The following is a 15,490-nucleotide window of genomic DNA, read 5'->3' on the forward strand; positions in this document are numbered from 1 at the left end:
TGATAACTGGTTCCCTCACCTACCTCAGGAGCTGACAGGGGAGATCCTCATGTGCCCCCCCCCCCCAGGCAGAGGAGGAAACCAGAGATCCAAGGGGGGTGGGCACAGCGTGGGCTGTAGTTACAGAGCCACTCAGGCCCACCATGGGAAGCTGAGGGTTGGTGGGAGGCCACAGTCAGGCCAGTGTCCAAACCACAGGTCTCACTGAGCACGCGCTAGCTCTGCACCCTAGCAGTTCCTGTCAGGAGGAGCCCAGAGTCTTTTTTTGTTGTTTGTTTTAAGACAGGGTCTCACTGTATATTCTTGGCTGGCCTTGAACTCATAGAGTCCACCTGCCTTTGCCTCCCAAGTGCTGGGATTAAAAACATGTGCTTTGACACCCAGCCTTCCTGGGAGGCTTCATCCCCCCACACCTGGATGGTAACATCTGCTGTACAGGGGTCTGAGTATGGTATAGGACAGCTGCTGGGAGATTCCCTCATGCCTCTGACCTGTTATTTAATGTATTTTATTCCCAATCCTGTCCTTCCAGGAAAGAATAAACTCAGAAACTCATGCTTGTGCTCTGCAAAGGTTAGTTGTCTTGGTTGAGTTCCTATGTGAACTCACAACTGTTGGGCAGACACTTAACGCTCTGCATTCTGGGGCTGCCAGGGACATTGCAGCGAGATGCCCACAAGCAGGGGGATGCCTAGGCTGTTTCTCAGGTGGTTCTCGACTGGAGTGTAGGCACCACTGAGGCTGTGGGGTAGGCCCAGCAGACAATGCTGCTATTCTGGAGGTGGGCATGGGGCCTCATTTCTCTCCAACTGTCAGGAGTAGATGAGGCTGTCTGACTATGGGTGCTTGAGTGGGTTAGGGTCTCATGTGCAGCTGTGTGAGGCCAAGGACCTCTAGGTAGCAGCAGCTGTATTTGAGCTCAGATTGGACAGGTACAGGGACCCTGGCTCAAAGCTTGTTGGCAGAGCCCAGTCTCAAAGCTACACTGTGACTGGCCCAGATTTGTTCCCCTCCATCAAGATGCAGGCCTTAGTTTACATCCTGAGGTTAGTGCCTAGCCTCCGCTCCCAGCCTGCTGTTTCTGCTCCTGATGCCAGACCCCTTCTCCAATCCCTGATCATTACATTTAGAACCTTGTGTAACAACACCTCATCATAGCTATACCTTTACTTTGCTTTGTGGCTTTGTGCAGAGCCTGGCTGTGGGGCAGGCTGGAGATCCTCTGCTGGATGGTGTCTACACATTCCCACAGTACCCACTGTCTTAGTTAGGGCTTTACTGCTGTGAACAGACTCCACGACCAAGACAACTCTTACAAAGGACAGCATTTAATTGGGGCTGATTTACAGGTTCAGAGGTTCAGTCCATTATCATCAAGGCAGGAGCATAGCAGCATCCAGGCAGGCATGGTGCAGGAGGAGCTGAGAGTTCTCTGTCTTCATTTGGAGGCTGCTAGCAGAATACTGGCTAAGATGAGGATCTTAAGGCCCACACCCACAGTGCCACACCTATACCAACAGGGCCATACCTCCTAAAAGTGCTACTCCCTGGGCAGAGCATAGACAAACCATGACACCCACTATGTCATCACTCTTTCACCATACTTTTTAAGTTTTGTCCCCACTGCACAAAAGGGCCTAGACAACCAACCTTCCTGTCCTAGCTGGTAGATGCAATGATTTATCCCAAAAGCCATTGTGCTTTCGTGTTTATGGGAGGGGCCGTGGGGCTGGCTGCCACCCACCCTGCTGTGGTGCTTCCTCATTGCAGTATGCCACTTTCTCAAACAACAACAACAACAACAACAACAACAACAACAACAACAAATCTGTAAAGTGACTGAGGTTGAGGAATGAGGTTCGGATGAGTTTGGGTACTGAGGGCAACATGTGGGCAGAGGCTGAAGTCTTCAGCAGGTGCCTACAAACTAGTCTGCCCTCGGGTCAGTAGATCCCGGCCTGAAACATGCTGTCTGATGCTGTGCAGGCCTGGTGAGATGACTGTGTGTTCTCATCCATGAAACCTTCACCCATTCCCTACAGGCCTCTCCAACACACTTGCCAGCCTTGACGCTTGCCACCTTGTCCGCTTCACTTACCCCTCCACCAACCTGATTTCTGCTGATCAGAACCCCACTCTGGGGCAGCAGCAGAGTACCTGCCTTATACCCATAAGCTAGGAAGAAATGGGAGTCTCACCCCTCCCAAAATCTCCAGAGGGAAAGTGGTTATGAAGTGAACGTGTAAGGTTCTGTGAGCCATAGGCAATCTGGGTCCTCTCTGGGGAAGTGTCTATACAACAAGGCCCAAAGCCCTAGGTAGACCCTCTGAGTGGTGTGGTATAGAGATATACACTTGGGGACTTAGGCTTCCAGGTTGGGTCAGTTGGAGAGACCTGTCTAAGGGGTGCTGAACAGAAATCCAGGCTGTGTGAGACCATCCCTCAGGCCCTATAAGAGAAAAGGACAATAGAAAAGACTGACCCATCTTGACCCCAAGGGAATCAGAGCACAACAGGAAGTCTGGGAATCACAGGCAAGTGGTACCCAGCTCACCAGGGCTGTGGCAGCAGAGACTGCATCAGTGGGCACTGGTGGTGCCTGGGAGAGACAATCAGGCTGTGTTGAATGTTGTCCTGTGCTGTTCCCCACTGTTAATCAAGAGACCATTATAATCCCAGGCCTGCTCACTGAGCTCCAGCGGGGCAGGTGCTCCATCCTGTTGTTGGGGCGACCCCAGAGCGGGAGCTGGTGCTCCATCCTATTGTTGGGGCGACCCCAGAGCATGGGCTGGTGCTCTAAGGGCTGAGACGCCTTGACTTCCTGTTGCACTTTTTCCATGGGACGTCATGTCAGTGGAGTTGCTGGGTTGCAGATCTGCAGTGGAGGAAGTCTGGGAGCCTGACTATCTATGGTCATATACATTTCCCAACCCATAGTAATCCTACAAGGAGGGTCTGAGCCATCCTTTGCACAGCTAGAGTTCACCCAGAGACATGATCAGCCCCTTGGGTGAGGGGTTAAGTGGATGGATCTCTGATGGACTGCACAATTGTTAAGCAGGTGCAAGTTTCTTAAGGTGCGAGCTTCTTGTGCCTGGTACAGAACCTTTCCACTGCCTTACCTGGTGTCTCTGCTTCATTCCACAGTGAACTTCGACCACTTCCAGATTCTGAGAGCAATTGGGAAAGGCAGCTTTGGCAAGGTAAGGAAGAGTCTCTGGGTGGACCAGGGGAGGGGTGGGGACATATGGGACCATGGAGCCACAGACAGATTTATTGCATTCCTCCTCAGAGAAGCTACTCCCATCACTGGGGCAAAAATCTCAGGACTGTTGGGAGGAAGTGGGGACTCTAGGACTTCAGGGGGTTGCCCTCAACCTACCCCTCTACCACTTTCCAGGCAGGGTCTCTGGGCCCTCAGCTCAGCCGACAACAGAGTGCACTCTCCTTTCGTTCTGTAGAACCCTGGTTACCCTGTAAGGGGTTTTGTGTTCCAACACGCACCCACTCACAATACTGTAGCCATTTTGCAGCCTGAGGGAATTTCCTCAATAAGTCTTGGAAGGCTGCACTGTGCGGCCAGCTCCCCAAGATCTGGGAGCTACTGTGACATCTCATGGGCCTGCCAACTGAAACATCAGTTCCGGCTACACACTGTAGTTCAGAGGCCAGGTTGTATCTATGTCACTTCCTTTGGTGCAAGGTGACAAGACCCAGTGTGTCTGCCCAGCCTTCTTCCTCCCAGACCAACCCCGAGGCTCTTGTCCCTCAAGCAGGCACCCTGTGGAACCTGTCTCCACTTGTCTTTTCTCTCTCGGCCAGATCTAACTTCCTGATTGCTGCTTTGTGGTAGCTATAGATTGGGGGTAATTATAACTCAAAGAGATTTAACAAGAGCTCTGAAAAGGCTGGAATTAGCCCTCGGCTTCTGCAGCGTGATGTGCTGTGGATGGACCCCCTCCTGAACAGACGCTTGTGTTCAGCTGTCCGGGGCACTTCCTTCCCCTCTAGCCTCACAGCTGTCTGCGCACTGTGCCTATTTAGGCTCCGAAAGCCTTCTCGACCGAGATTGTGCCTCCACACCACCGGAGTACAAAGCGCAGGATGATTGAGGGCCATTAATTGCCTCTATTTCCTTGTTTCATAAAGGATGGCTGTTCTGGTTACTGAAGCCTGGAGTGAATTAAGTCAAAACAGATGAGTGCTTAGCACTGTGTGGAGAACAAACCACAAGGAGGTGTCTCTTCGGTCCCCTGGGCCCGGGCTCCTACATGCTGACTGTTTTGAGTCTGTGAGGATGGTTAGCCTGAGTCCAGTTGAAACTCCTCTGTATGGATGTTGCCAGGGCTGTGGAGGGTGCAGGCAAGAGGGACAGGCAGGTGAGGTTTGTGGAGAAGGAGAGACGGGCAGCTGGAGCTGGGTTTAGGAGAGTAGCTCACACATGGGAGGTCCTCTGCTCAGGAGGCATTCAGAACCTAGGTCTGAAGAGGACTGGGTTGTAACGATCCAGACTGAACCACCATTAGTGGGCTAGGTTGGGGTCAGGGTGTGTAAAGGGTGGGTGCTTTTTTGGGGGGAATATTTCTGTTTTCCCTGGAGGCTTTCAGGGCACCCGTTACCCAACCTTTCCTGTCATTACTATCCTTCTTCCACTCCTTCAGGGCTATCCTCAAGAGGGCATCTGGCATATCCTATCTAATGTCAAGTTTTCAGAAACCCAGGATTATGGCTCCTCTGACCAAGTCTTGTCTTTGAGAGCTGTGGGTTGGGGAGACAGGCTCATTGTCTAAGATGGTGGATGGTACAGTTGGGACACTCCTTCCAGATCCCAATTAGCTGCCTACTTACATCACCATGAGTCTTAGGCTGTGGCTGCCTGGTGGCTATTTGAGAGAGTCAATGCCTCACAGGTTGGGTTCTGTCCTTACTACTCTCAGTCATCGCAGTACTGGACCCAGGCAGGAAGGAGCAGGGGTGGGGTGGGGCTGAAAAGGAAGCTGTGCTGTTCAGTAGACCTGAGAATATATCCACCTGGATGCTGTGCCCCAGAGGCTGTGTTCGCTACAGACAATTCCTCTGAGTGAGATAGACGAAGCCCACCAAAGCCCTGGCATGTGCAAGGCAGTGGCAAAATATGTGCATCTGAGACCAATGTTTCCAGTTAATGTTCCTTTAACCAATGGCTACTTCCCCTGTTGGAGCTGTGACTCTTGGAAATGGGCTGTGCAAATTTGTTATAACTAGTCTTTGACTGTTTTCCCAATTTCTTAAAAAACTAAAAATGAAAACCTGGTAAACTACATACAATGTTGGTCATGATGCCCACTGTTTTACATGCACAGTCTCATGTCACTATGGCCATGTTGTTATGTGACAAATTTCAGTTATTTTCATTTTGCAAGAACTAAAGCTGTCTCTGTTAAGTGATAACTCTCTCTCGCCCCCTTTCCAGGACCTAGCAGCAGAATTCTGCTTTCTGTCCCTATGATTTTGAGTACTAAGGACACCTTACCTTAGTTATTTCTAGCTGCTATGATGGAAGCACCACATACTGGATGCTGGAGCAATAAATATCTCTAGTAGTTACTGATGTTAAAAGTTCAAAATGGAGACAGATATGGTGCCGGGCCATGGTGACTTCCTCGCTGTGCTCCTCAGATGAGGAAAGAGGTCAGAGTTCTCTGGGGTTCTTCATCAGGACATGCCCTACTCATGAGTCCTCCTCACCCTCAGGATTTTCTACCAACACCTTAATACAGAAACCTGGAAGGGGGCACAAGCATTAAATGTGGTATAGTGTGTGAAATTGTGAAAAATGTGTCTTTTGTTTCTGGTTGAGTCCACGTAGCAAAATGTCCTCAAAGTTCGTCTGTGTTAGAATCTCCTCCCTCTGAAGGTCAAACAATCTTACTGATCTGTGTACAGTGTTTTCCCATTGATGGACTCTTGGCTTGCTCCCACAGATCAGCCCTTGTGGATACTGCTGTTGCTATAAGCATGAGTGTACAATGGTCTCTTGATCTTCCTGCTTTAAATTCTGTTGCTCAGAGGTGGAATTGCTCTATCACAGGGTGATCTTATGACTTTAGAGGAACTGTCATGGTGTTTCTACAAAGGCTGACGTGTGTTAAACCATATTACTGCCCCACCATAGGGCATACCATTCCACATTCCTGCCCATACTTGTCAGGGTTTGAGTTTCTGGTCGTAGCTTTCCCAGTGGAAGTAAGAGGCTTGTCTCCTTGTGTTTCCTTGATGGTGACAGACAGATCTACTGATGAAATCTCTTATGTCTCAGCGGAGCCTGGGGGTCAGTGTCTAGGTGTCTGGGACTCAGGCCTCTGCTGTGGAGCTCCCAGGCTCCCCTGGCCTCCAGCTGGGATGTTGAGGGCTGGTTTTGTTGTCATGAATTTGTTGAGCAGGAAACCCCTTAAAGTTGTTCCTGGGAGCAGAATCTGCTTGGGTTGTTTCCATAAGGTGGAGTGAACTAGGACACACAGGCAAGATGCTTGGGAATATAGCTCAAGTCAGAAATACAGAAATAGAAAGGCAAACATTGACTGGCTGGCAGAGAGATAGAAATGAAAACTAGAGGGACCCACTGGCTGAAATTCCCCTCATCGGTTTGAGACAGAATGACATCAGCCCTCACAACCTCTTGGGGCTTTTTGAGTATTGGCTTTCCTAGGACCTCCTTCATCAAGCGTGAATTGGGTGCCCAGGGTTACCTGCATACGGCAGCAGGCCTCCTGACTCAGGTGTCAGAACCTCACACCCAGCTTTCTCATTTAACCGAGGCCCCAAGAAACATCCTCTTGGAATCCTGACATCTCCGTGGGAAGATGTTGCTAGATAGACTTGCTCTTCTTCTAGGCTTCCATCTATTGTGAGAATAACAAGCTGGTCTTGAAGAGCAAGGAGACCCAGATGCTAAGGAGCGGGACCTCAGGTCCAGACTGGAGAAGAGGAGAAAGAGGCTAGGCTATATCCAGATACCCTGAAGCTCCTGTGTGAGCTATAGCTGGCCTTGGCCTGGAGATAGAGAGAAGGAGAAAGGAGGTTCTAAAATATGTCAGGGGAAGACTAACTGAGAGAGGAAGTGGTAAGGGCCCTACAGGGTGAGCTTTAGCAGATTTAGTGCTTTCTTAGGAAACCTTTCCTGCATTTGTTGCTCTTCTGTGTCTTTATCACACAATATTCAGGACCACAAAGTGTCAGGCCTGGGATGTCAACTGAACCCTTCGTTCATCTGGCCCATAGTTTGTTGTCTGTCATGTGTTCTTAGAGTTGTGTACTGTGCTGTTCTGTGCGGTGTTTGATTGCTGTAGTAAGGAATTCATTTTTTTTTTCTAGTTGGAGACTTGGTGTGGTCTGTATATCCCAATGTTGGCTTTCAGGTCAACTCTCCCACCCATAACCCCTCCCCAGGAGTGAAAGGAAGGGCTGCTTCCTAGAGCTTCAGTTACGGCTGAGCAGAGGCTGGACGTACTTGAATATAGGGCTTGTACCCAATCTGGGGTCCAGGCAGTGAAGCTAGTGTGATCTTGCAGTCTGTGGGCATTTCTTGCTGGGAAGATAGGATCTGCTTCTGGCTTCCAGTGTACCCACGAGGACTTCTAGAGGCAGGTTTCCTGTGATATGCTAAACAGGCTCAAGGCTGAACATTGATGTCTATCAGTGCTATCTGCAGGCAAGGTGTCAGTCCTAAAGCTCATGTCACCAATGCTCATGTCACCACTAAGTAGAAAATGAAGCGAACACCAGGAAGATCCCAAGGAGATGCCTGACTCCTGGGTCTGGATGTCCTTAAGGGAGTGCAAGAACACTGGTCCAGGTGGGGGATTTCAGTACCTTGGTTGGCTTTGGGCCAGCAGGTGTAATTTTCTGTTTGGCAGGAATGTTCCACCACCCTAGGGCCTTATGGGCCCGGTTTCAATTTGGATACGTCTCTTCATCCATTTTTATTTCTAACCTTCCTACTGCCCTGGCCACTCTCTGTTCCTTAGATCCCCCTTTCTCCTTCTCTCTATCCCCAGGCCAAGGCCAGCCATAGCTCACACACACAGAGGCTTCAGGGTGCCTGGACATAGTGATTTCTGGGGAAGGAAACCTAGCCTCTTTCCCCCCTCCTCCAGTCTAAGCCTGAGGTCTCCTAAGCAGTTGGTCTCACATTTTAGCCACAGAGCTCTCACAGAAGGGCTGATGGAGCTGTTGTGTGGAAAGGGAAGGCCTGGAAAGGGAAGGCCTGAACACCAATAGAAAGGCTCAGGCCCAAGGTGAAAGGCACCAATAGAAAGGCTCGGTCACCTTTTCAGTTTATAGATAAAGAACTTAGAGAACGGGTGTGACACGCCTTTGATAGAGAGCCTAACCATTCTAGGAGTTCTGTCCCTGATGAGTCCTCAAATCCTTAGATAAATCCAGGGGAGACTTGGGGAAGATCATCTTCAGATGCAGACTTGCAATTTGGGGGCTTTGGGCTGGTATGCAGCTGGGCCGGGGTCCTCTTGCTCCTCCCTGAAAGATCTGTTATCATGGCCCCCAATGATGACACCTTGCCTCTGCCCAGCATTTCAGAGACAAGGCAGCACTGTGGTTGCCATGGTAACCTCTCAGTGGCTGCATCCTGCCAGGAGTATTGTGGGACATCACTGGGCCTATGGTTCACTAGCTCTGTCTGTGGAGAATCTGGTTCTCAGATGCTACACACAGTAGCAGCAGGAGACCAGTCATAGCCACAGAGAGCTCAGAGATGCCTAACTTTGGGATGTGATTGCTTGGGATGATTAATCCTGAATCATGGGGTCCAGGGTCACCCCTGGGGCTGCTTGAACCAGTTCTGCCTGCAGCTAATGTGGATTACCCAAGATACCAGGATGAGAAGGTCAGTGGGAGGCAGTCTGTATCAGCTCAGTTGGGCAGGTGGCACCCTCTACGCTCCTTGTTCTTAGCCAGTGGACTCTGATGCCAGCCAGATGGAGGACAATGGTCTGACCTTTGATGCTTAGACCAGTGTCAAGTGACTTTCTTACCTTTAACACTATCTCCACCATTTTCTTCCAAGACATCCAGGCTCTGAATCCTGAACTCTGGGGTTTTGCATATTCAAATATTTATACTGTAGCTGTCAGAGTCATTGCTCTCTGGTCCCATTATGGGATTAGCTGTCACAGTGTGGATAGCATCTATGAAAAGCGTCACTGGAGTAAGCTCAAGGTGGCCACTCGAGTGGCAAGTCTCCAGATGCCTCCTGGTGCTTTTGACCTTGCTCACAGCTGCCGTGCTCCCTGCAGGTCCCTGCAGGTGCCTGGGCTTTATTTTCACCTGTTTGTGACCCTTCAGTCCTGCAGCACACAGGCCCTGGCTAAGGTATCTGCTTCTTCCCCTCTTACAGACATCCTGCCAAGTCTACCCCACTGGCAGAGAGAGGTTGATGTGACCTTACTAGGCCCAAGCAGATTTGGTGGAGCCATCTCATTTGTCAGGGAGTGTGCCCTGGAGGCCTCAGAACAGTGGTATCTGTTAGCTGTGTTGGTTGTGACCTAAGATTGTTTGAAACTGTCTCTTGTTTGTACCTTTGCTGATTGTGGGAAAGGGGTCAGAAAACATGTACACACTAGTGGGGAAGGAGAGAGGTGAGATAGCTCCTTTTAGGAGGACCTTATGTCCCCTCGTGAGACCACAGCAGCACTCAGAGTGGACAGTTGTCAGGTCCAAGGGAGTCCCATACAGGTGGCCTAGTTACAGGGTGCCTGCCCTTACCTGCCCACTGAAGAGCTTTGTCACTCAGGGCCAGGATGACTCTAGGATATAAATTTTACGTTTCTGCCTGGACTTGAATAAGTGGCCTTGGGACATTCAGTCTGCCTGATGTATTTTGAACTTTCCTTCTGTGGGTCCTCAAGCACAGACCTCTGCAGAATCCATCTGGGCCCTGTCCTCACCCTAGGAGGCTCCCTGTGCCTACCCATACCAAGTGAGTCTCCATCAGTAGCCTTTCTCCTTGAAAGTCAGGGCTGCCGGCTAGGGTAGCTATGAAGAGGAGAAAATGCTGAAGATCAAATAGGAATCCACTCCTTCCAGGATTGGAGGTGAAAGAAATCCCACAGGAGTTCTGAGCATAGCTACAGGGGATTCCTCAAAAGTCCTGGAGGTCTGGAGGTGAGGCAGCATTAGCTGTAGGAGGCTGATCAAGGGGAGGGGCTTAGTTCTCCCAAGAGTAGCTACACTCTGAGTCTTGGCTGGTGTCCTGGCTGGTTTTGTGTCAACTTGACACAGGCTGGAGTTATCACCGAGAAAGGAGCTTCCGGTGAGGAAATGCTTCCATGGGATCCAGCTGTAAGGCATTTTCTCAATTAGTGATCAAGGTGGGAGGGCTTCATGTGGGTGGTGCCATCCCTGGGCTGGTAGTCTTGGGTTCTATAAGAGAGCAAGCGAGTAAGGCAGGGGAAGCAAGCCAGTAAGAAACATCCCTCCATAACTTTTCCTCTGCATCAGCTCCTGCTTCCTGACCTGCTTGGGTTCCAGTCCTGACTTCCTTTGGTGATCAACAGCAATGTGGAAAGTGTAAACTGAATAAACCCTTTCCTCCAAACTTGCTTCTAGGTCCTGATGTTTGTGCAGGAATAGAAACCCCTACTAAGACAGCTGGGGTACCACCAGGGCTGTGGGGGTCCAGGAGTGTCACATGAACTGCCGGTACTGTGGGTACCAAGACTGCCATGGGAGCTAGGGATGCTGTGGTCTTGGGCATCAGGAGCCTGTTGCAAGTCCCTTTTCTGACAGCTTATTCTGGACTTGCCTCTGCTGCCACCATAGGATAAAGAAAGCCTCCTGGCCACCGCCCCACAGAGCCAGGATGCAGCAGAACATTTATCACATGTTCCTAAGTGGGCCAAAACACGATGTGAATGTGCTAGGCTTGCCTCTCAGGGTCACCCAGGCAGCGTTGGTGCCTTAAAAATAGCTGTTTCCCTTGCGACAGACTTAGGCAGAGAGCTCTTGCTTTCTTCCCTGCACAGGCGTATGAAGGCCACCTGTCATCTCCCTGGCATACCTGATCCCTGGGTGGCTTGACTTGGGAGGACCAAGCAAGGGTGTTCAGCTGAGGGTGGTCCTGCTGACTGCCAAGAGCAGGATGGTTACCCCCTGCCTTTTGAGCCTGGAGGAGCTCCCCTTACTGGTGAAGCTCATGGGGCTGGTGGACACAGCTGTCCAAGATCCAGGTCACGCTTTGAGGTTCATAGGAGGCTATGGCTGCCTTGCATGACCTCTGCTCACCACACACCTTGCTTCCTTCTCTGCCTGTACACTCCGACGACATCAGCTGATCTGTGGAAGCCTCATGCCTTGCGATACTTCACAAGTTTCTACGTCCTAGACAACCGGGCCAGGGTTGACCCTTATTGGGGAAGGCTGTCTTGTCCTAAGCCCGGGCGTCCAGGCCTCTACACAGAGCAGAGCCCAGAGCGAGTGCTAAGTGTACCTCTCCACCGACCACTGTGAACAGCAGCTCTCAGTTCATCCTGAGCCACTGAAGTTCACAGCTCAAAAAATAGAGGGAAGACATACAGTGGCCTACTGCGTACCTGACCACGCTGTGGAAACCAGGCCTCTTCCTTGTTCCTCTCTTGCGTTAAACTGAATTTCAGAGAGCAGCCCGCCTCTTTGTGCTTCAGTTGATGTCTTCCAAACACAAGGATGATTGTCTTAAACATGGCCACAGAACCTGTTCCCACCTAAAATGGCCAACGGCGTGGTTGTATGAGCACTGGTCACACTCGGGGCTTTCCGAATGGCCTTGTGGCTGTTGTTGCTTCTGCTCTGAACCACGTTGGCAGTGTGGCCGCCCAGGAGTGAGTGGTTGGGTCCTCTAGCTCCGTATCTGCCCCTCCTTCCCCTGCTGTGTGGTTTTGATTGAGACCCAGGCTGCTCTGTCCTGAGGGAGCCTGTGAGCTCCTCTCCATCTCTGCAGTCTTTATCAGATCATCTGTGACCAAAGTGAGGCTCCGAGGCTCTGCCATCAGAGGGCCATGCTTCTGCCTGAGACCCGTGTGCGTCTGACTTTGGCAGCGGCTGACCAGGACTGCTCACTATTTGCTTATTGCAGCCTGGTGTGGGCTGGGTTGCATCCTTTCTGGACACTCCAGGGTAGAGTTCATCTCAAATCTGCTTCCCAGGTCTAGAGGTGTTTCTCACGCTGGCTGGTGGTCTCGCTGCCACTCAGGCCTCTTGTTTCTGTCTTGTGTCTCCTCTCTGACTTGGGCTCTTCCTCCCCCGCCTCCCCCCCCCCCCCCGCCCCATCACTGTCTTTTAAGAGCCATGGGGTAGCATCCGATGCCTTGGTCCAGGATGCTGTCTCCCTCTCAAAGTCAACATCACAGCTGCAAAGTCCCTTTCCCTTGCATAGTAACACATCTACAGGTTCCAGGATTCGGTTATATGCGCCTCTAGAGGGCGTCATTTTGGTGGCCATTCATGTTGTGATTTGTTGCTATGTCTAAAGGTGTGCCAACAAGCCTCATTGTCCCTATGCCTCCTGCTTTAGCCATGCCTGTGCGCTTCTACAGTATGTCTTGGGGTTACTTTCTAGAAGTGGAGTATGTGAGCTGGAGGAGGATGAACAAGACTTGTGCTAGAAATTGCCAAGTCCCCCTGCACAGAGATGGCACCATTGTCTTCCACGGGGTGTCTGCCATAGGGCGTGTTGCCAGCTGCTTGGACTTCTGCCAGCCTAACAGACAAGGCACAGCAATTTGCTTAGCTTGGCCTTGCACTTCTCTTGTGGTAGTCTAACTTGCCTATTTTATTTTTATTTTCCTCTCTAGTTGGTATTTCTGTTTATTTCTAAAGTGCAATGTCTATTAGGAATGACGACCTTTATTTGTGACCTAAGTTGCAAATATTCACTGTCTACCAAGTTCATTTATCCACATTTTTATGCATAATAATTTCTTTTATGCAGCTGTTTTGTTTAGTCAATCACTTTCCAAGTTGTTTTTGGATTTCAGAGCCACAGAAATTTGTCCGTACTTCCATTTAGAGACACCTTCATGTTTTCTTCTATTGCTTTCAGGTTTTATGTGTCAGGATAAACCTCATAACCTGAAGCTCATTCCAGCTTGTAGTGTCAGGCAAAGATCAACTTTTCATATAACTTAGTTGATGTCGATAACATCACTTATTAGAAATTCTTTTTTTTTTTTTACTTAAATCTGAGAAGCCACTGTAATGGTCCAAGAAGTATCTTTGTGCAGTTTTGTCTGTTTCATGATTTTCTGTTCTGTCCCACGGACCTGCTCCACATATAGGTGTCACGCTTGTGAGATAACCCCTTCGTGTGCATGAGAGTGTTTCTAGAGAGTTTTACCTCAGGAGGAAAACCCACCTGCAATGGGCACAGCGTCATCCCATGAGCTGGACGTGAACACTGAAGAAGAGGGGAAGAAAAGTAGAGGAAGAGCCAAGCACCAGTATTCATCCTGCTTCTTGATCCTATAGGATATGGTCACCCCCGGCTCAGGTGTCTGCTATGGTGGCCTGTCATGCCTTCCCCGCCATAATGCCCTGTGCCTTGTTAATCTCTGAGCCCAAGCAAATCTTTCAGCCCCTAAGCTGCTTCTGTCAGGCACCCCTTATAGTGACGAGAAGTGATTAACACACCATGACACCCAAAGCTTCTTTGGTTCTACCAGCTGCTGCCCAGGTAGCAGCGCTTAGAGCTGAGAAAACCAAGTCTTTGTCCCACCTGCTCCTCTCCTCTTTGCTGTGTCCCTCTCCTAACCACGTAAAGCAGTGGTATCTCCTCAAGGGCAGACATCCCCCTGAAGAAAGTCTCTGAGGGACAGAGGTTAGGGGACAATTAGGGAGAGCCAGAAGCAGAAGTAGATGTGAGGGAGACGGTCTAGACTGAGGACAGGTGCTGGGCACATGATCTCACTGAGGAACTGCAGGAGCTGGTCCAGGTAGGGGCCCAGGATGGGACTTGAGGAGCACCAGCCTCTTCAAGATCACGACCTCTAGAGAAGCGGGAGACTAGCGTGGTCCCTGATGCTCTGTCAGGGACACCTGTCAGTTGTCTGAGCATCCTTTCCCATTCTATCTGTTCCTTGCCCTGCTGTGCTTCTGCGTGAGTTGCCTGCTTCTCTGTTCAGGGACACCATTCTTACTGTACATGACCCAGGCAACCCTCTCCCAAGGTCAACTCTCTAGCAGCCACATATACCTCCTGAACTCATCATGTGTGTGTGTGTGTGTGTGTGTGTGTGTGTGTGTGTATGCTGCTGGCACTGCCCACCAGCAGAGTCCTGGGGAAGGCGGGATCCTTCCCTGGTGCCCTGTGGTCCAGGTTTGCCTTCCGTGTGTGTGTGTGTGTGTGTGTGTGTGTGTGTGTGTGTGTGTGTATGCTGCTGGCACTGCCCACCAGCAGAGTCCTGGGGAAGGCGGGATCCTTCCCTGGTGCCCTGTGGTCCAGGTTTGCCTTCCCTGGGCTCTGCTACTCACAGGAGGTATGTTCATTATGGTATTCAGGGGCTTTGAGTACCTGTTGTCAGCTCTGCATTCTGGGGAACAAAAATGACTTAGAAAGAAAAAGAGCTTGTGGTGAATCACTTAAGTCTGCAAGATGTGTAAACAGCGTTCAATTAGAATGGCACTTACACCGCCATTAGCCACCGGCTTACGCCAGGCTGAGCAGTGGCATTCTGAAGGGCGCCCTGCAGACCTGAAGCAGCAGAGCTTACTCCTCTGAGATCTGATCCCACTTCCTCTTTGTCTGGTCTAAGTGGATTACTGAGGAAGTGGCCCAGAAAGCCCAGACCAATTTCCTTTGGGGAAAGAGTTCACTGAGGCCTGCAGCAAAGGCTTAGCTCGAAGGGGCCCTGGGTCCCCTTTCACCTTTCGAAACATTGCTCTGTTGACCTGCCGCTCTTGAAGTCCCTCTAAACCAGGGCAGTGTAAAACTCCTCCTTGGAGCCTCTCTGAAGGCACTGGCATGGGAGACCAGCAGAGCCAGGCTTTTCCAGATGACCTGTTCATTAGTTGAAACTCAGCTCTGTCCCTTGGAGCTGTGGGTGTGTCCACACTCTGGAGCTCTGGGGCGAGCCCCACTCAGCACTGACATGGTCAAGGCAGCCTGGGTGGGAACACAGTGAGGGCTAGGATGGCTAAGGAGAAGGACTGTGGGCCTGATTAGGAGAGAGAAAAGAGAGAGATGTCCAGGTGAGGGTACAGTACAGGGTTAGGCTAAGGCCTTGGTTCCCCAGGGAGCCCATATATCCATGATAGACAAGAATGGGATGGGCATGCTGTTTGACTTCTTGGGACCACAACAAAGTCCCACTACATGCCAACTCCAGAGCTGCAGGGCACTTGTACTCTTTAGAGACTGTGGTCTGATGTGAAAACAGGGTTGGCTTTTCCTGCAGGCAAGAGAGAAAGGCATTTTGAGGCTCCTGGACTCTGGCTCCTGGAGGCTGCTGCAGTTGCCATG

General features: G+C 50.7%; 1 protein-coding gene across 1 annotated transcript in view; it reads left to right on the plus strand.

Annotated features, from left to right (window-relative positions):
* The window catches only part of Stk32c (serine/threonine kinase 32C), an 81,128-nt gene that overhangs the window by 45,019 nt on the left and 20,619 nt on the right, over positions 1–15,490 (plus strand). The window contains exon 2 of the mRNA XM_052174253.1: positions 3,148–3,203. Coding sequence (XP_052030213.1) covers positions 3,148–3,203 — 56 coding nt within the window. The remainder of the gene's footprint in view (positions 1–3,147; positions 3,204–15,490) is intronic.

This window comes from Apodemus sylvaticus, chromosome 1 (genome assembly GCF_947179515.1).
Source record: "Apodemus sylvaticus chromosome 1, mApoSyl1.1, whole genome shotgun sequence".
In the NCBI taxonomy this organism is placed as follows: domain Eukaryota; kingdom Metazoa; phylum Chordata; class Mammalia; order Rodentia; family Muridae; genus Apodemus; species Apodemus sylvaticus.